This window comes from Mercenaria mercenaria, chromosome 9 (genome assembly GCF_021730395.1).
Source record: "Mercenaria mercenaria strain notata chromosome 9, MADL_Memer_1, whole genome shotgun sequence".
NCBI classification, from domain to species: domain Eukaryota; kingdom Metazoa; phylum Mollusca; class Bivalvia; order Venerida; family Veneridae; genus Mercenaria; species Mercenaria mercenaria.
In genome coordinates, this window is record NC_069369.1 from 43,972,095 (window position 1) to 43,993,493 (window position 21,399).

Consider the following 21,399-nt stretch of genomic DNA (forward strand, 5'->3'; position numbering starts at 1 on the left):
GTGGTCCAAATTTGAAGGCTGTAGCTACAGAAATGTGAAAGTAGGTCACTGGGTCAAAATCAAGGTCAACTCATGTCAAGGTTCATCTTGCTTCTCAAAACAGGTTATCCAAACTTGAATGTTGTAGGTTATTGACAAGAAGATTTTAAAAGCTTTTCCCTATATAAGTCTATATGAACCATGTGACCCCCAGGGCGGGGCCATAATTGACCCTAGGGGATGATTTGAACAAACTTGGTAGAGAACCACTAGATGATGCTACATTACAAATGCCAAAGCCCTAGGCTTTGTGGTTTGGACAAGAAGATTTTCAAAGTTTTTCCCTATATAAGTCTATGTAAACCATGTGACCCCCGGGGCGGGGCCATATTTGACCCTAGGGGAATCATTTGAACAATCTTAGTAGAAGACCACTAGATAATGTCGCATACAAAATATCAAAGCCCTAGGCCCTGTGTTTTTGAATAAGAGGTTTTTCAAAGTTTTTCCTTATATAAGTCTATATAAACCATGTGACCCCCGGGGCGGGGCCAAATTAGACCCCAGGGAAATAATTTGAATCATTTTGGTAGAGGACCACTAGATGATGCTTCATACCAAATATCAAAGCTCTAGGCTCTGTGGTTTTGGACAAGAAGATTTTCAAGTTTTTCCCTATATAAATCTATGTAAATTATAGAAATAAACAAAGGGCCACAACTCACTAAAGAATTGTTGAACCAGTCTGATTTTCAGGGGGACACAACTAGGGTACCAATACATCATTCTGACAAAGTTTGGTCAAAATCCCCCTGGTAGTTTCTGAGGAGATGCGATAACGAGAAATTGTTAACGGAAGGACGGACGTCGGACCACGGACGCAGAGTGATTTGAATAGCCCACCATCTGATGATGGTGGGCTAAAAAAGTAGTCTCGATTTTCCCCTATAGCCAGTAATAAACAAGAGTGCCAGAATGTCACAATATACGCCCGTCATAGCAAATTTCTTTACACTTAAAGCACCTGTATTTGCAAATGGAATCTTAATTCTGTGGTTGTGAAGTAATTATTGTAATTCTTTTGTTTTTCTAAATCCACAAAAAAACTCCTTACCAGGTAGAAACACCTTAAAATACACCTAAAATTTGGAAGTAACATCTATGTTGTACCACAGAAGAGTGGTCTTAGTTTTTCCCTACGGTCAATTATGAAAAAAGTTACAATATAAGTTATTTATAGTAACAACTAAGGGAAGTTAATCTTTAAAAAAAAAAAAAAAAAAAAAAAAAAAAATTGTAAGTCTGCACAAAAATCCTTACCAGGTAGAGATAGGTCAAAATACACCTCAAAATTGGATGTAACATGCATGTTGTACTACAGAAAAGTGGTCTCGATTTATTTCCCTACGACTAGTAATGAAAAACTTTCAATACAAGCTATTTATAGTAACAACAAAGGGAAGTAATTCTAAAGAAGGGACCTGCGCATGACATTCCGTCTCAAGATGGTGTACAATTGTGCCAAGTTACATCAAAATTCCTCCATGCATGAAGAAGAAATGCTCCGGACAAAGTCATTCTTATATCTAACCTTTGGCCTCTGTGACCTTGACCTTAGACCTAGGGACCTGGTTATCAAAATCCCTCCATGCATGAAGAAGAAATGCTCCTGACAAAGTTTTCATTCTTGTATCCCTTGACCTCTAAGTGTGACCTTGACCTTTGACCTAGGGGCCTGGTTCTTGCGCAGGACACTCTGTCTCATGATGGTGAACAATTGTGCCAAGTTACATCAAAATCCCTCCATGCATGAAGAAGATTTGCTCCGGACAAAGTCTGTGGATGCCGCCCGCCCATCCACCCGCCAGGGGCGTTCCCATAATACGTCCCGTTTTTCAAACGGGTGTATAAAAAGAGAAAGTGTATAAAGAATTTAACCAAGGTGGGGACACAGAAGGATGCCATAGCCGGGGTGAGTAGGATAGCTCTCCATATACTTCATATAGTCGAGCTCAAAAGCCCTGTTGACCTCTGACCTCCAATTGTGACCTTGACCTTTGAGCTAGGGGTCCGAGTTTTGTGCACGACACGTCGTCTCATCATGGGGAACATTTGTGCTAAGTAATATTGAAATCCCTTCATGGATGACAAAATTTTATGAGTTATGGGCCGGACACGAAATTGCGGACGGACGGAAAGACGAAATGACGGACCGAAAAGCGCATTCCTATAGTCCCTGAAACTGGTTTTCAACCAGCAGGGGACTAATAAGCACACTAGAAGGAACCTAAACATGTGGATTATCATTGTTCAGAGTTCAATGGTGCAGGAATGTAACACAAGGGCAGGTTAGGACAATCAACTATGTGAAGGCCTTGATTGTTTCAAAACTAAATACAGGAAATAAAACATTTAAAATTGTCTTTCAAAAAACAAATCTCATTATTTCAAAGTTTATTTACTTCATATCTACAACATGAAAATACATCCACATTCAAAATGAACAATATTTCCATTCCTCTTTTTACTTTCACTTCATAAATACATACATCAATACAACATTAAACACAAATAACTGCCATCAAAAAGTTCCTTAAGTATAGAACAATTCTTGTCTACTACAAATATACTTGAACATGAATACAATTTAACAAAGGTGACATGGTTGACAAAGAATGTATAAACAAACGAAAGGAAGAAGGAAGTATTGCTAGGCAATGCAAAGACCCCTGCTGGTTAAGGGGACAGCGTTTTTGGACAACTATATCTACCGACAGTATACATATGCATTTAGTAAACAGTCTGCATGGTTGCAAAATACTTTCTCATGCTTTTATTTCCAAGAAACAAGATATATTACAAAGTTACCAACTTCAACACAAACCACATTTCTCACAAAACATTGCAAGCCAATAGAACATCTTCAAAATAAGGGCACAATGTATTAACAAGAGGGTCATCATGGGTCATGATAACCCTGGATCGCTCACCTGAGTAATATGAGCTACATGTTTTCAAATGTCAAACTGATGCTAAAATATTAAGGAAGTAGGTCAGTAGGCCTTTGACCTCTAAGTGTGACCTTGACCTTACACCTAGGGGCCTGGTTCTTGCGCATGACACTCTGTCTCATGATGGTGAACAACTGTGCCAAGTTTCATCAAAATCCCTCCATGCATGTAGAAGATATGCTCCGGACAAGGTCTGTGGATGTCGCCCGCCCGGGGCGTTCCCAAAATACGTCCCGTTTTTCAAACGGGCGTATAAAAATAGGAGGTGCGCAAGTTCATATCATGATAAAGACTCACGCAAGGTTTCATCAATTTATATCAAATACTTTTTGAGCTAGGCACGTCACAAGGTGAAAATGTGCATTTTTGACTATTTCAGGGGCCACAACTCTGAAAATAGGGGGCGGAGCCAGACGAAAAACAGAAGGTGCGCAAGTTCATATCATGATAAAGACTCATGCAAGGTTTCATCAATTTATATCAAATACGTTTTGAGCTAGGCGAGTCACGAACTTCAGGTGGACGGACGGACGGACAAGACCAAATCTATATGGCCCCACCACTCATTGGGGGGGGGGGGGGGGGGGGGGGGGGGCACAAAAATGTGGCCTCTAGAGTGTTAACAAGCTTTTCCTCTGATTTGACCTGGTGACCTAGTTTTTGACCCCAGATGACCTAATATCAAACTCATCCAAGATTTTATTTCATTCATTTCATTAAGATTTGGCCAAAATTGTGACCTCTAGAGTGTTAACAGTCAAATTGTTGACGATGGACACAGGGCGATCACAAAAGCTCACCTTGAGCACTTCGTGTGCTCAAGGTGAGCTAAAAATGTTAGACTAGCTCCTAGACTGTCATACATCTTTTGTTTTACATTTTTATGACTCAATGTAGTGATCTGAGCCAGTCTTTATCCTATGTCCAATATCTATAACATCACTCATGTAAGAAAACCTGTAGATTAGACTAGCTGTAAGACAAAAAAGAATTTACAAGAGTTACCAACGTATCCCACCTTTGGACATTTGCCAATACAACATCTAACTACAAGAGATCACAGAGTGATCTTGGCGCCCACCAATGTGCCATTTTTGAGAGTTCCAAATTTTAAGACTTATTGACTAGCTCAAGGTCAAATTTCATTTCCGTACAAAACACTGTGCATGTGGTCAAAATTCAAAAGCTGTAGCTTGAGAAATGTGAAAGTAGGTCACTATATCAATTTCAAGGACAAAGTTCTTTGTACACAAAACTATGCATGTGCATCAAGATTGAAGGCTGTAGTTTGATAAATTTGAAAGTAGGTCACTATGTCAATCTTAAGGTCAAAGTTTATTTTGGTACACAAAACTATGCAAGTGGTCCAAATTTGAAGGCTGTAGCTTGAGAAATGTGAAAGTAGGTCACTAGGTCAAAATGAAGGTCAAATTTCATTTTCGGAACACAAAACTATGCATGTGGTCCAAATTTGAAGGCTGTAGCTTGAGAAATGTGAAAGTAGGTCACTAGGTCAAAATCAAGGTCAAATTTTATTTTGGAACACAGAACTATGCATGTGGTCCATATTTGAAGCCTGTATCTTCAAAAATGTGAAAGTATGTCACTAGGTCAATATCAAGGTCAAAGTTTTTTTCAGTGCACAAAACTATGCATGTGGTCCAAATTTGAAGGCTGTAGCTACAGAAATGTGAAAGTAGGTCACTAGGTCAAAATCAAGGTCAACTCGTGTCAAGGTTCATCTTGCCACTCAAAACCATACATGTAGTCCAAACTTGAATGTTGTAGGTTATTGACAAGAAGATTTTAAAAGCTTTTCCCTATATAAGTCTATATGAACCATGTGACCCCCAGGGCGGGGCCATATTTGACCCTAGGGGGATGATTTGAACAAACTTGGGAGAGAACCACTAGATGATGCTACATTACAAATGCCAAAGCCCTAGGCTTTGTGGTTTCGACAAGAAGATTTTCAAAGTTTTTCCCTATATAAGTCTATGCAAACAATGTGACCCCCGGGGCGGGGCCATATTTGACCCTAGGGGAATAATTTGAACAATCTTAGTAGAAGACCACTAGATAATGTCGCATACAAAATATCAAAGCCCTAGGCCCTGTGTTTTTGAGTAAGAGGTTTTTTAAAGTTTTTCCCTATATAAGTCAATATAAACCATGTGACCCCCGGGGAGGGGCCATATTAGACCCCAGGGAAATAATTTGGATCATTTTGGTAGAGGACCACTAGATGATGCTTCATACCAAATATCAAAGCCCTAGGCTCTGTGGTTTTGGACAAGAAGATTTTCAAGTTTTTCCCTATATAAATCTATGTAAATTATAGAAATTAACAAAGGGTCATAACTCACTAAAGAATTGTTGAACCAGTCTTATTTTCAGGGGGACACAACTAGGGTACCAATACATCCCCCTGGTAGTTTCTGAGGAGATGCGATAACGAGAAATTGTTAACGGACGGAAGGACGGAAAGACGGACGTCGGACCATGGACGCAGAGTGATTTGAATAGCCCACCATCTGATGATGGTGGGCTAAAAACGGCAACATACTAATAATGTATATAAATCATAACTATATACCTTATATTTCATGAAGATGTTATGAAGTTTGAAAATGTCTGGAAACCTATAATTGGTGAATGCTTTCAAATGCTAAAATCTATATTTTAAAGATTTAATGTGATTTTATTTCTAAATTTGTAAAGAATAAATAAAAATATAATGAACAGAAATTATTTGGTCACTGTGCACTGGACATTTGACGTACCGACCTCAAATCAATAACAAGAGGGTCATGTTGACCCTGAATTGCTCACCTGAGTAATACGAGACACATTTTTAAAATGGCACACTCATGCTAATATATTAGAAAGTAGGTCAGTAGGTCATATTCATGGTCACTGAATGTCAGTTTCAAGATCGGTGTGCAAAACTGTACAAGTCATCCAAATTTCAAGGCTGTATCTTAAACAAGAGGGCCATGAAGGCCAGGTAGCGATTACCTGACCTATTGACTTAAAGATCATCAAGAGCCACATTCTGACCAAGTTTCATTAAGATATGGTCATAAATGTGGCCTTTAGAGTATTAACTAGCTTTTCTTTTGATTTGACCAATTGACCTAGTTTTCGACCCAACATGACCCAGATTCGAACTTGACCTAAAGATCATCAAGATTAACATTCTGACTAAGTTTCATGAAGATACAGTCATAAATGTGGCCTCTACAGTGTAAACTAGCTTTTCCTTTGATTTCACCTGGTGACCTAGTTTTTGATTCTACATGACCCAGATTCAAACTGGATCTTAAAATCATCAAGATTAACATTCTGACTAAGTTTCATGAAGATACAGTCATAAATGTGGCCTCTACAGTGTAAACTAGCTTTTCCTTTTAGTTTCATTAAGATTGGGCAAAAATTGTGACAGCTAGAGTGTTAACAAGCTTTTCCTTGAATTTGACCTGGTGACCTAGTTTTTGACCCCAGATGACCCAATATCAAACTCGTTCAAGATTTTATTGAGGGTAACATTCTGACCTCTAGTGTTAACAGTCAAATTGTTGACCCCAGATGACCCAATATCGAACTTGTCCAAGATTTTATTAAGGATAACATTCTGACCAAGTTTCATTAAGATTGGGCCAAAATTGTGACAGCTAGAGTGTTAACAAGCTTTTCCTTTGATTTGACCTGGTGACCTAGTTTTTGACCCCAGATGACCCAATATCGAACTCATCCCAGATTTTATTGAGGATAACATTCTGACCAAGTTTCATTAAGATTGGGCCTAAATTGTGACCTCTAGAGTGTTAACAAGCTTTTCCTTTGATTTGACCTGGTGACCTAGTTTTTGAAACCAGATGACCCAATATCGAACTCGTCCAAGATTTTATTAAGGGCAACATTATGACCAAGTTTCATTAAGATTGCGCCTAAATTGTGACCTCTAGAGTGTTAACAGTCAAATTGTTGACGATGACAGACAACGGACACAGGGCGATCACAAAAGCTCACCAAGAAAGTAGGTCAGTAGGTAAAGGTAACAGTCAAGTGACCAAAAATCACTCATGGTCATCAGGAAATTGTAATTAAACAGTTTAGGAAATATGATCTGATGATTTTTTAACAGAGTGACCCCAAAATCAATAGGGGTCATCTACTCTGCATGACCAATCATCCTATGAAGTTTCAACATTCTGGGTCAAGTGGTTCTCAAGTTATTGATCGGAAATGGTTTTCCATGTTCAGGCCCCTGTGACCTTGATCTTTGATGGGGTGACCCCAAAAACAGTAGGGGTCGTCTACTCCATAAGCCCTGCCACCTATGAAGTTTGAAAGTTCTAGGTCAAATGGTTCTCCAGTTATTGATCGGAAATGAAGTGTGACGGATGGATGGATGAATGGACAGGGCAAAAACAATGTCTCCCCCAGTGGGGGGAGACATAATTATGGGTCATTTACCAGTCATAAGAGACCTCTGTATCAAATGTGATCTTAAACCAAAGCATTTATAGTTATTTGGCAAAAAACGTTCTACTGTCCTGCATCAATGTGATCTTGACCTTTGACCAACTGACCTCAAAATCACTAGGGGTCATGGCCAAACTCCCTATCAACTTTCATAATCCTGGGCCCAAGCTTTCTTGAGTTATCATCCGGAACAGGGCTCCGAAAATTTGCCGGTTTGTTGGTTTTGGACCGATTTTTGACTTTTCAGACCGATTCATGAAGTAAAAAAATGAAAACAAGAGGACCATGATGGTCCTGAATCGCTCACCTCTTCCCACATGACCCAGTTTTGAGTATGACGTCGTTTTTTTTATTATTTGACATAGTGACCTAGTTTTTGAGCTCATGTGACCCAGTTTTGAACTTGACCTAGATATTATCAAGATAAAAATTCTGACCAATTTTCATGAAGATCCATTGAAAAATATGGTCTAGAGAGGTCACAAGGTTTTTCTATTATTTGACCTATTGACCTAGTTTTCGAAGGTACGTGACCCTGTTTTGAACTTTATCTAGATATCATCAAGGTGAACATTCTCACTAATTTTCGTGAAGATCTCATGAAAAATATGGCCTCTAGAGAGGTCACAAGGTTTTTCTATTTTTATATCTACTGGCCTAGTTTTTGACCACACGTCACCCAGTTTCGAAACTGACCTAGATATCATCAAGGTGAACATTCAGATCAATTTTCATGAAGATCCACTGAAAAATATGGCCTCTAGAGAGGTCAAAAGATTTTAATAATTTTAGACCTACTGACCTAGTTTTTGACCGCAGTTGACCCAGTTTAAAAACTGACCTAGATATCATCAAGATGAACATTCAGACCAACTTTCATACAGATCCCATGAAAAGTATGGCCTCTAGAGAGGTCACAAGGCTTTTTTATTATTTGACCTACTGACCTAGTTTTTTAAGGCACGTGAATCAGTTTCAAATTTGACCTAGATATCATCAAGGTGAACATTCTGACCAATTTTCATGAAGATCCATTCAAGGGTATGGCCTCTAGAGAGGTCACAAGGTTTTTCTATTTCAAGACCTACTGACCTAGTTTTTGATCGCAGTTGACCCAGTTTCAAACTTGATCTAGATATCATCAAGATAAACATTCAGACCAACTTTCATACAGATCCCATGAAAAATATGGCCTCTAGAGAGGTCACAACGTTTTTTCATTATTTGACCTACTGACCTATTTTTTGAGGGCACGTGACCCACTTTCAAACTTGACCTAGATATCATCAAGATGAACATTCAGACCAACTTTCATACAGATCCCTTGAAAATATGGCCTCTAGAGAGGTCACAAAGTTTTTCTATTATTTGACCTACTGACCTAGTTTTTGATGGCACGTGACCCACTTTCGAACTTGACCTAGATATCATCAAGGTGAACATTCTTACCAATTTTCATGAAGATCTCATGAAATATATGGCCTCTAGAGAGGTCACAAGGTTTTTCTATTTTTATACCTACTGACCTAGTTTTTGACCGCACGTGACCCAGTTTCGAACTTGACCTAGGTATCATCAAGATGAACATTCAGACCAACTTTCATACAGATCCCATGAAAAATATGGCCTTTAGAGAGGTCACAAGGTTTTTCTATTATTTGACCTACTGACCTAGTTTTTGATGGCACGTGACCCAGTTTTGAACTTTAACTAGATATCATCAAGGTGAACGTTCTGACCAATTTTCATGAAGATCTTCTGAAATATATGGCCTCTAGAGAGGTCACAAGGTTTTTCTATTTTTAGACCTACTGACCTAGTTTTTGATGGCACGTGACCCAGTTTCAAACTTGACCTAGATATCATCAAGATGAACATTCTGACCAATTTTCATGAAGATCTTTTGAAATATATGGCCTCTAGAGAGGTCACAAGGTTTTTCTATTTTTAGACCTACTGACCTAGTTTTTGACGGCACGTGACCCAGTTTCGAACTTGACCTAGATACCATCAAGATAAACATTCTGATCAACTTTCATAAAGATCCCACAAAAAATGTGACCTGTAGAGTGGTCACAAGCAAAAGTTTACTGACGCACGCACTGACGGACGGACGACGGACACTGCGTGATCACAAAAGCTCACCTTGTCACTATGTGACAGGTGAGCTAAAAACTGAGGATGTTTGGCAGAGAATATGTCACACTGACGCATTGTATTTTATAAAATTCCGTCAAAGAATGAGGAAACATCACAAAGTATCTGCCGTGAATACGGTACCGAAGTCACGTGCGTTGGCTTTTAGACTAGTTAGGTACACAGTGTCAATGCCTTGTCAATTTTATCCCTGTAAATATTTTCTCGGAAAAACATCGAAATTTAAACAAAGTAACTATCACATATAACACTGAATAACTGTCTTCATTGTATGGTAACTCGCGGTGACCGGTAAATCATTCTTAATGCATGACATGCTTATTTCTTTACTCTATCACGTTTTACAAATATGGTATATTGGTAATGCGGTGGGTGGGGTAGCGCCGATGTCATGATTTCTGTTTCGGACAGATTGAGTTCTCAAAATTTCCGGAGCCCTGATCCGGAAACTGTTTAACTGTTCCGGGTCACTGTGACCTAGACCTTTGACCTACTGGCCTCAAAATCAATAGGGGTCATCTGCTGGTCATGACCAACCTCCTTATCAACTTTCATGATCCTAGGCCCAAGCGTTCTTAGTTATAATCTGGAAACTGTTTAACTGTTCCGGGTCACTGTGACCTAGAACAACTGACATACCGACCGACCGACATCTGCAAAACAATATACCCCAGCTTCGAAATTATGGGTCATTTACCAGTCATAAGTGACCTCTGTATCAAATCGTGATCTAAAACCAAAGCATCCTCTAGTTATTTGGCGAAAAAAGTTCTACTGTTCTGCGTCAATGTGACCTTGCCGTTTGGCCTACTGACCTTAAAATAATAGGGGTCATTGCTGGTCATGATCAATCTCCCTATTAAATTTCATGATCCTAGGCCTAAATGTTCTCAAGTTATCGTCCAGAAATGGTTTAACTGTTCTGGGTCACTGTGACCTTTTACCTACTGACCTCAAAATCAATAGGGGTTATCTGCTGGTCATGATCAACCTCCCTATCAACTTTCATGATCCTAGGCCCAAGCATTCTTGAGTTATCATCTGGAAACAGATTGGTCTACGGACAGACTGACATCTGCAAAACAATATACCCCTCCTTCTTTGAAGGGGTTGGGGGGTATAACAATGACAATCTCTATCAAATATAAAACTTCTAGCAGTTTATTTCCTATAGAGAGAATAAAATGAAACTTTCTGTTAGTAACTTCAACATCTGTAATAAACATCAGCAAGTATTCTACAGTTTCTACCAAACTATACAAGAGTTGGTACAATCTAACCATGTGTTGTGTCATCTTCCACAAAATCCTGTGCTTCCTCATAACTCACACAGTCTATGTGACTCACCTGAAATGGTAAAATAGAAATAACAAGTGCAGTGGCAATATAGAAGTCCCCTACTGGTGAAAAAACAATTTTACTTCTGTGTAGTAAGTATTGGAGCAGAAACAAATTTTCACTTGACCTTCAACAGTGACACTGACCTTTGACCGACAACCATAGGTCATTTGTGTGATACATAGTCTAATCATGTGGAACATTTCTGTGCAGAACTAAACAAGAGCTGTCACTATTAGTGACAAATGCCCCCAAAATAAGCCCAAAAATGCTGCAGTTGTCTGTGCAAAATATGCCAGAATAGTTTAGGTATGAATCATTTTGTGACCAGACAAAAAACAAAAGAGGGTCATGATGACCCTGAATCGCTCACCTAAGTAATATGAGCCTCATGTTTCAAATGGCAAACTGATGCTAAAATATTAGAAAGTAGGTCAGTAGCTCAAATTCATGGTTACTGAAAGGCAGTTTTAAGATTGGTATGCAAAACTGTACATGTCATCCAAATTTTAAGGCTTATCTTAGCAAGAGATCACAGAGTGATCTTGGCGCCCACCAATGCGCCATTTTTGAGTGTTCCAAATTTCAAGACTTACTGACTAGCTCAAGGTCAAATTTCATTTCCGTACACAACACTGTGCATATGGTCCAAATTCGAAAGCTGTAGCTTGAGAAATGTGAAAGTAGGTCACTAAGTCAATGTCAAGGTCAAAGTTTGTTTCGGTACACAATCCTATGCATGTGGTCTAAATTTGAAGCCTGTCGCTACAGAAATGTGAAAGTAGGTCACTAGGTCAATCTTAAGGTCAAAGTTCATTTTGGTACACAAAACTACGCAAGTGGTCCAAATTTGAAGGCTGTAGCTTGAGAAATGTAAAAGTAGGTCACTAGGTCAAAATCAAGGTCAAATTCTATTTCGGAATACAAAACTATGCATGTGGTCCAAATTTGAAGCCTGTACCTTCAAAAATGTGAAAGTAGGTCACTAGGTCAATGTAAAGGTCAAAGTTCATTTCGGTACACAAAATTATGCATGTGGTCCAAATTTGAAGGGTATAGCTTGAGAAATGTAAAAGTAGGTCACTAAGTCAAAATCAAGGTCAAATTTTATTTTGGAATACAAAACTATGCATGTGGTCCAAATTTGAAGCCTGTACCTTAAAATTGTGAAAGTAGGTCACTAGGTCAATGTAAAGGTCAAAGTTCATTTCGGTACACAAAACTATGCAAGTGGTCCAAATTTGAAGGCTGTAGCTTGAGAAATGTAACAGTATGTCACTAGGTCAAAATCAAGGTCAAATTTTATTTCGGAATATGAAACTATGCATGTGGTCCAAATTTGAAGCCTGTACCTTCAAAAATGTGAAAGTAGGTCACTAAGTCAACGTGAAGGTCAAAGTTTTTTTCGGTACACAAAACTATGCATGTGGTCCAAATTTGAAGGCTGTAGCTTGAGAAATGTGAAAGTAGGTCACTAGGTCAAAATCAATGTCAAATTTCATTTTGAAAAACGGAACTATGCATATGGTCCAAATTTGACGCATGTACCTTCAAAAATGTGAAAGTAGGTCACTAGGTCAAAATCAAGGTCTAAGTTTTTTCCAGTGCACAAAACTATGCATATGGTCCAAATTTGAAGGCTGTAGCTACAGAAATGTGAAAGTTGGTCACTAGGTCAAAATCAAGGTCAACTCATGTCAAGGTTCATCTTGCCACTCAAAAATATACAAGTGGTCCAAATTTGAAGGCTGTAGCTACAGAAATGTGAAAGTAGGTCACTAGGTCAAAATCAAGGTCAACTCGTGTCAAGGTTCATCTTGCCACTCAAAAATATACATGTGGTCCAAATTTGAATGTTGACAAGAACATTTTAAAAGCTTTTCCCTATATAAGTCTATATGAACCATGTGACCCCCGGGGCGGGGCCATTTTTGACCCTAGGGGGATAATTTGAACAAACTTGGTAGAGAACCACTAGATGATGCTACATTACAAGTATCAAAGTCTTAGGCTTTGTGGTTTGGACAAGAAGATTTTCAAAGTTTTTTCCTTATATAAGTCTATGTAAACCATATGACCCCCAGGGCGGGGCCATATTTGACCCTAGGGGTATAATTTGAACAACCTTAGTAGAAGACTACTAGATGATGTCACATACAAAATATCAAAGCCCTAGGCCCTGTGGTTTTGGACAAGAGGTTATTCAAAGTTTTTCCCTATATAAGTCTTTATAAACCATGTGACCCCCAGGGCGGGGCCATATTTGACCCCAGAGAAATAATTTGAATCATCTTGGTAGAAGACCACTAGATAATGCTTCAAACCAAATATCAAAGCCCTAGGCTCTGTGGTTTTGGACAAGAAGGTTTTCAAAGTTTTGCCTTTATATATATCTATGTAAAATATAGAAATAAACAAAGGGCCATAACTCACTCATAAACTGTTGAACCAGTCTGATTTTCAGGGGGACACAACTAGGGTACCAACACATCATTCTGACAAAGTTTGGTCAAAATCCCCCTTGTAGTTTCTGAGGATATGCGATAACGAGAAATTGTTAACGGACGGACGGACCACGGACGCAGAGTGATTTTAATAGCCCACCATCTGATGATGGTGGGCTAAAAAACAAGAAAGTAGGTCAGTAGGTCAAGGTTACAGTAAGGTGACCCGTAAATCACTTGGGTACATCAGGTAATTATAATTAAACAGTCTAGGAAATATGATCTGATAATTTTTTTTTAAGTATTTTTTCCTATATAACTCATATAACAAGAGACCCCCAGGGCGGGGCCTCTTTTCACCCCAGGGGCTTCATCTGAACAATCCTGTTAGAGGTCCACTAGGCAATGCTACATACCAAATATCAAAGGCATAGGTCTTGTGGTTTTAGACAAGAAAATTTTTGAAGTTTTTTCCTATACAAGTCATTGTAAAACTTGGGACCCCCGGGGCAGGGCCTCTTTTCACACCAGGGGCACAATTTAAAAAATCTTCACAGAGGACCATTAGATGATGTCACAGGCCTATGCCCTGCAGGTTTGGACAAGAAGATTTTTAAAGTTTTTCCTTTTGGTTGCCACGGCAACCAGAGTTCTGCATGGAATGAACTTCTTTGAACAATTTTGGAAGGGTACCACCCAAGGATCATTCCTGTGAAGTTTGGTGTAATTCTGCCCAGTGGTTTTCAAGATTTTTTTAGAAAATGTTGACGGACACACGATGGACGACGGACATTGAGTGGTCACAAAAGCTCACCATGAGCCTTTGGCTCAGTTGAGCTAAAAAGAAACAAGAAGCTGCGTTCAATAAACGCTTGATGCCCCCGTTGGCATCCTTGTCGATACAAAGCAACCAAAGTCCAAAACGAGGTCAAGGTCAAACTGAGGTCAGGTGATGTTTGAAGATGAGGAATGGTCACAGGTTACATCTGCATTAGTATCAAGTCATTCTAGTAAGGGGTATTGACGCTAGAGGAAACAATCCCATTTGGTTAACCAAGAGATGGCCAATACAAAGCAACCCAAGTAAAACAAGAGGACCATGATGGTCCTGAATCGCTCACCTCTTCCCACATGACCCAGTTTTGAGTATGACGTCGTTTTTTCTATTATTTGACATAGTGACCTAGTTTTTGAGCTCATGTGACCCAGTTTTGAACTTGACCTAGATATTATCAAGATAAAAATTCTGACCAATTTTCATGAAGATCCATTGAAGAATATGGTCTCTAGAGAGGTCACAAGGTTTTTCTATTATTTGACCTATGGACCTAGTTTTCGAAGGTACGTGACCCTGTTTTGAACTTTACCTAGATATCATTAAGGTGAACATTCTCACTAATTTTCATGAAGATCTCATGAAAAATATGGCCTCCAGAGAGGTCACAAGGTTTTTCTATTTTTATACCTACTGACCTAGTTTTTGACCACACGTGACCCAGTTTCGAAACTGACCTAGATATCATCAAGGTGAACATTCAGATCAATTTTCATGAAGATCCATTGAAAAATATGGCCTCTAGAGAGGTCAAAAGATTTTAATTATTTTAGACCTACTGACCTAGTTTTAGACCGCAGTTGACCCAGTTTCAAACTTGACCTAGATATCATCAAGATGAACATTCAGACCAACTTTCATACAATTCCAATGAAAAGTATGGTCTCTAGAGAGGTCACAAGGTTTTTTTATTATTTGACCTACTGACCAAGTTTTTTAAGGCACGTGACCCAGTTTCAAACTTGACCTAGATATCATCAAGATGAACATTCTGACCAACTTTCATAAAGATCCCTTGAAAAATGTGACCTCTAGAGTGGTCACAAGCAAAAGTTTACGGACGGACGCACGCACGCATGGACGGACGACGGACACCGCGCGATCACAAAAGCTCACCTTGTCACTTTGTCAAGGTCAGGGTCAAACTGAGGTCAGGTGATGTTTGATGATGAGGAATGGTCACAGGTTACATCTGCATTAGTATCAAGTCATTCTAGTAAGGGGTACTGATGCTAGACGAAACGGTCCCATTTGGTTAACCTTGTACGGATGAACGAACAGACGGACAGGACAATCACTATATGCCTCCCGCATCAGTAGATGCCGGGGGCATAAAAAAGTTCTCTTTGACCTTGGAGCTAGGGGTCTAGGTCTTGCGCTGACACATCAACTCATTATAGAGAACATTTGTGCGAAGTAATTTTAAAATCCCTTGATGAATGGCAGAGTTATTGACCGGACAAGAAACAGACCATGTTAACCTTTAACCTCTAAGTGTAACCTTGACCTTAGAGCTTTGGGTCTGGGTCTTGCTCATGACATGTCGTATCATTATGGGGAACATTTATGCCAAGTAATTTCAAATCCCTTGATGAATTGCAGAGTTATTAACTAGACACAAAACAAACCCTGTTAATCTTTGACCACTGTGTCCTTGACCTTGGTGCTAGGGGTCCGGGTCTTGTGCACGATACGTCTCATTATGGGGAACATTTGTGTCAAGTAATTTCAAAATCCTTTGACGAATGGTTATGGAACGGACACGAAATAGACCCTGTTAACCTTTGACCTCTAAGTGTGACCTTGACCTTGGAGCTAGGGAAGTATTTATGCCAAGTTATTTCAAAATCCCTTCAAATTCATGGATGGCAGAGTTATGGACAGGACACGAAGTGTGACGGACAGACGGATGCAGCGCATTTCTATGTCCCCCTTTTCTTCTTCGAAAAAGGCTGGGGACAATAAACATGTATTCAAACAAATAACGATACTATTTGGGTAAAAAACCCAGATCTAATGACTTCTTTGTTCATCTTTGTGTTGCAAAACAATCAGAAATTGTAAATACTACTGTGCTATGTTCTTTTCTAATCTGTGGACATGAATGGTTTCATTTATCTTAAATGCAACTGTATTATATGCAATTTCAATACAACTACCACCACTGAGCCATTTTTGAATGTTCCAAATTTCAAGACTAGCTCAAGGTCAGAATCAAGGTCAAAGTTCATTTCGGTACACAAAACTGTGCATGTGCAGTGTTCACAAAAGACCCTGAAAATTCACAGGACAGTCTGTCTGGTAAACATGATTCTTTTACAGGACCGAATAATATTTTACCAGACCGAATTCTTTTTAGTAAATTTGATATCCGATCTTTAAAACTGGTATTTATACATAGCCTATATTGACAGCATTACACAAATTACATGATTTACATCTCACATATCAATTGAAACAGATTTCAGACATTAAGTTTTCAGGCTGTAAAAAGTCTCCCCATACTTGGATTCAGTGTTGTTTTCTGGTCCTTTTGGATCATGGAGTCCATTCAACATTATGTGTAATAGTAATACAGTCCTGCTGTTGCACTTTTGAATTTCATTACCTCTCATGAACAGACTTAATCAAACCGAGTGTGCTGTTATCCCGTACGAAGTAATGAGGCGTAATACGCCTGGTTTTGAGGCGTAAACCAGGCGTAATGGGTTGTTACATGACAAGAACCAGGCGTAAAGGAGCAGGACATGTATTTCTATTTTACTTACGGGCGTAAATCGCAGGAAAACCAGGCGTAATCATTAACAAACCTGGCGTAACCTTTTCATGTTAGACAAACTGAGGCATAAAGTTTGACTTAGAATTTTTGTTTCTTAGTGAGAGGTGTAAAGTTTTACTTTGAACTTGTAGAAAGCGGCGTAAAGACTGACTTAGAATGTTTTTTCCCTTTCGAAAGGCCTAAACAATAATGGTAAAGTTGGACTTCGATTTTTTTTTTCATGAGCAATGCAAATGAAATCAGTGATACCACTGACAAAAGTCAATCTTTTTTTATAACACAGTAAACATTATGGAGAGACATTAATGACTGAATTAATAAAATTTGCGTTGTAAGTATTGTCCCTATTTCTTTACAGCTATAAGCAGCAAAATAAAACAAGAGCTGTCAGTGGACAGCGCGCTCGATTATTCTCAGTGCTTGATAGTATAATATAAGCTATGAGTAAAACTTTAACATTACAATAAGCATATTCTAAGTCGAAAAGGGGCCATAATTCAGTCAAAATGCCTGATAGAGTTGCCCCCTCCTTTTTACAGACTGGTGTCATGATGGTAAACAAGTATGCAAAATATCAAAGCAATATCTCAATGGACTTTGAAAATATATGGGGTGGTACGCAAACTTTAACATTTGTGTGACGCTCATGCGCACGCCGACGCCGGGGCAAGTAGGATAGCTCCCCTATTCTTCAAATAGTCGAGCTAAAAATATGCCAACCTGAGATTTTATATTATACCCTTTGCTCATGCATTTTTCAGCATTGCATTTCAAGAAGTGGAGAAAATGTGGAAAATCCAAGGGCTTAACTATTACACACAATAGGCACAAGCTAATATAGTAAATTTTTCAAAGATTTCGAGCGGGGAGGTCCCCGTACCCCCCGTACGCAGGATGGGTACACCCCCCTCCCATACTCACCGGCCCTTTCCTGAGTGTATATTTCATATCACCCTGGGTACGCCTTTAAAAGCTGCAGAAAAATTGAGGCATATTCTCCATAAAAAAAATTTTACTTTGCGAAGAATCTGCAGATATGCGAAGAACATGTAGAATGACACTTAGACATTTTTATGATGCGTTGAAGTTATACTTTGATATTTTCTGTTGCAGAAATTCTGACTCTGATTATTTTTATAACAGAGATCTCATACTTTAAAGAATCTTAAAACGGACAATTCAACATTTCTTCAGACAATTTTTTTTTACGTAAATCAATTAGATATTACAAGCTATATTTGGAGTAAATGTTGGCGCATGTCTTATTATCTCAAAAGTTTTTGTTTTTTTTCAAAATGCAGACTGGAACAAAAAACTTAACTATTCTAAGGTGATGCCAATGCCATGGTGAGTATGACTAAGCTTTAATTATTCTTCAAATTCATAGTTTAGCTGAAAATAAATTAGGAAATAAAAGAATATTAAATTACACATATTGATCATGTATTGACCCTCAGAAAAGCTAGGATTGTCAATAAAAATTGCCACTCTATTTGTTTTAAATAATTTGTACACTTTGTATCAACAAGAGCTGTCACTAATGGTGACAAATGCCCCCCGAAGAGCCTTGACCTTTGACCTGGTGACCTTGACCTTGACCTTTGACCCCAAAGTCAGTAGGGGTCGTGTACTCAATAAGTACTATCAGCATGTGAAGTTTGAAGGTCCTGGGTGCAGTGGTTCGCGGGTAAAGTGCCTTCATGCATAAAATAAACATTGGCCCCTGTGACCTTGACCTTTGACCTGGTGACCCCAAAGTCAGTAGGGGTTGTGTACTCAATAAGTACTATCAGCAGTGAAGTTTGAAGGTCCTGGGTGCAGTGGTTTGCGAGTAAAGTGCCTTCATGCAAAAAGCTAACATTGGCCCCTGTGACCTTGACCTTTGACCTGGTAACCCCAAAGTCAGTAGTGGTCGTGTACTCAATAAGTACTATCAGCAAGTGAAGTTTGAAGGTCCTGGGTGCAGTGGTTCGCGAGTAAAGTGCCTTCATGCAAAAAGTTAACGTTGTGACGAACGAACGAACAAACTAACGGACGGACGGACAGTTGAAAACTAATATGCCTCCCTTTGGGGGCATAAAAACAATAGTTTACTAGGCAGGATGAGTAAATTTCTACATGGAGAGTCAGACCAACTGTAAAAATGGGAACGAGTTGACTGGGGACAAATGAATCGTAAGGACATCATTTACGCCAAAGGGGTCCAGCACATGAGAGGATTAAGTTTAATGACTTATTTTTGAGTCCTAGAGCCATAATTATGTAAAAAAAAAAATACTAATATAACTACTCCCTAGACAAGGGTTTTTACCCCGCAGAAGCTATGTTTTCAACTACTTTCTTTACATGGCCATGAAAAAAATATTATCAGATATTTTCACATTCAAACATTGCATTCAGTTATTCAAATGAATCAACTTTTAAAATTACCTCAACATATTTTCATATATTTATGTTTTACGACAATTCAACATCGTACCGAACAAAACACAGAGCGAATGCGAAGTCTAACAACATCGTGTAACAACATATCAAGCTATACGCAGTCAGTAAAGACAACATTCTAGACCTTCCGCGGACAAAGCAACCATTGCAATACAAATGGTGAATAAAAACAATAATCTAACCGGCAAAGTTCAATTCCTGTAAAGCCAAGGTTGTCTCCAACACTTTATTATTTTTATTCGATCAAAGTAGCTGTCAAATTACAAATCACGCGACTCTGGAAAAACCCGTAGTACAATTAAGTCACCGATTGGTCAGGTAAAAATAGTGAGCCAATCAGAGCGCGTATGTGCAAACATATGACGTACGAAGCAAAATGGTAGCAGTTAGATATTTTAGAAAGAAAAAAGTTTGAAACAAGGAGTATGGCAGATGTGCTATGTAAGTACAACTTTGGCGGTTAGTTTGTAGTTTTTAATTAAAACTCATATTGCAATGGTTGTTTTGTTCGCGAATGGTACAGAACGTTGATTTTACTGACTGCTTACTGGTCGGGGGCCACCAACCGGACACTTTTAGAGGTTTTTCGCCATTTTCTCTTTCATTACCTTCATTACAACTATGAAATTTCACAAGAACATAGTTAGGTGCACCCTCAAGAAGAAGACTTAATTTGTTTACCCCTAACGAATGATTAATGCCCTTTCCAGGGCCGAATGTAGGGTCAACTAAACCACCTACTTTCACTGCTTGGCAGTACCGTATATATGGACAGTTTTTTTACAACTTATGGGAACCTCTGTACTGATGACATTTTGCTATGTGATGTGAAAACAAGTCAAAGTATTCATTATTGGCCTGAAAGATATAAATTTTATTAAGATTTTTTTGTTTGGAAAACTGCTATATGATAGTAAGAAATACAGTGCGGATTTCCAAAATCCCCCATGATAGTTTCATGCTTCAGTATGAATGACGAAATCAAAAAATGAAATTTCCTCCTCAATAAGTTATTTTTGTCAGATATAATTCCACATCATTGTTAAAAAATCAAATGTGTGTTTGACTTATAAAAGATTGCTAAAAATACAGCAAAATTTAGCACCTACGAAACTGTCCGGTTTGGTGGTCGTCCGGATTTGGTGGTCCTTAACCAGTATATCTTTATTCATTGTTACGCGATGTTGTTAGACTTCGGATTCGCTGTTAGTATTGTTCGGTACGATGTCGAATTGTCGAAAAACAGATAAATATATGAAAATATGTTGAGGTAATTTTAATAGTTGATTCATTTGAATAACTGAATGCAATGTTTGAATGGGATTTTGATTTACGGGCTTTCTTTTGAGTTGCATCAAATTCACATTAAAATACAATGAAGATCAGTAAAACTTTACCATTTAAATGAAATTCGAATAACTGCCTGTTTTTATTGAAAAAAAAACAAAACAAACAACAAATATTGAGAAAATACTAATAAACTTTGATAATGTGGCAGTTGACCTCAATACAGTCGACACTGTTTATTTTCCAATACAGGTAAATCCAATATTTGCTGCACAATAGATCTATGAAGGATTATCTTTGAACACCCCTGGACTTATTGGACTCACCTGCCACATTATCAAAGTTTATTACGCTTGGTTCATATGATTCCTTTGATACTGCAGTTAGCCTGGTTCTTGTAAAGTTTACGCCTGGTTTCCTTGTGGTGACCAGGCAACACACTTCGTACGGGATTCTTCTTGGTTGCATTCTTTGCTTCATAAGGATCTTTTAACAGATTTTATTCATATTCATTTTCTATATCATCCCTTTCTTTTCCCCAACATTAGTCTGTTGTTTGCACGGAGTCACGTTGACACTGAAATCCGAATTTCTGGGAATTCCCATCTGGTTCCCGTACCATCCACAATAAGTGGG

At 38.6% G+C, this 21,399-nt stretch overlaps 1 protein-coding gene across 1 annotated transcript in view; it reads right to left on the bottom strand.

The window, feature by feature from the left end:
- Window positions 1-10,780: 10,780 nt before the first annotated feature.
- LOC123546154 (structural maintenance of chromosomes protein 3-like) overlaps window positions 10,781-21,399 on the bottom strand; it is a 446,003-nt gene continuing 435,384 nt past the window's right edge. Inside the window, exon 32 of the mRNA XM_053551316.1 lies at window positions 10,781-10,982. Within this exon, the coding sequence (XP_053407291.1) occupies window positions 10,911-10,982 (72 nt within the window). The 3' untranslated portion in view covers window positions 10,781-10,910. The remainder of the gene's footprint in view (window positions 10,983-21,399) is intronic.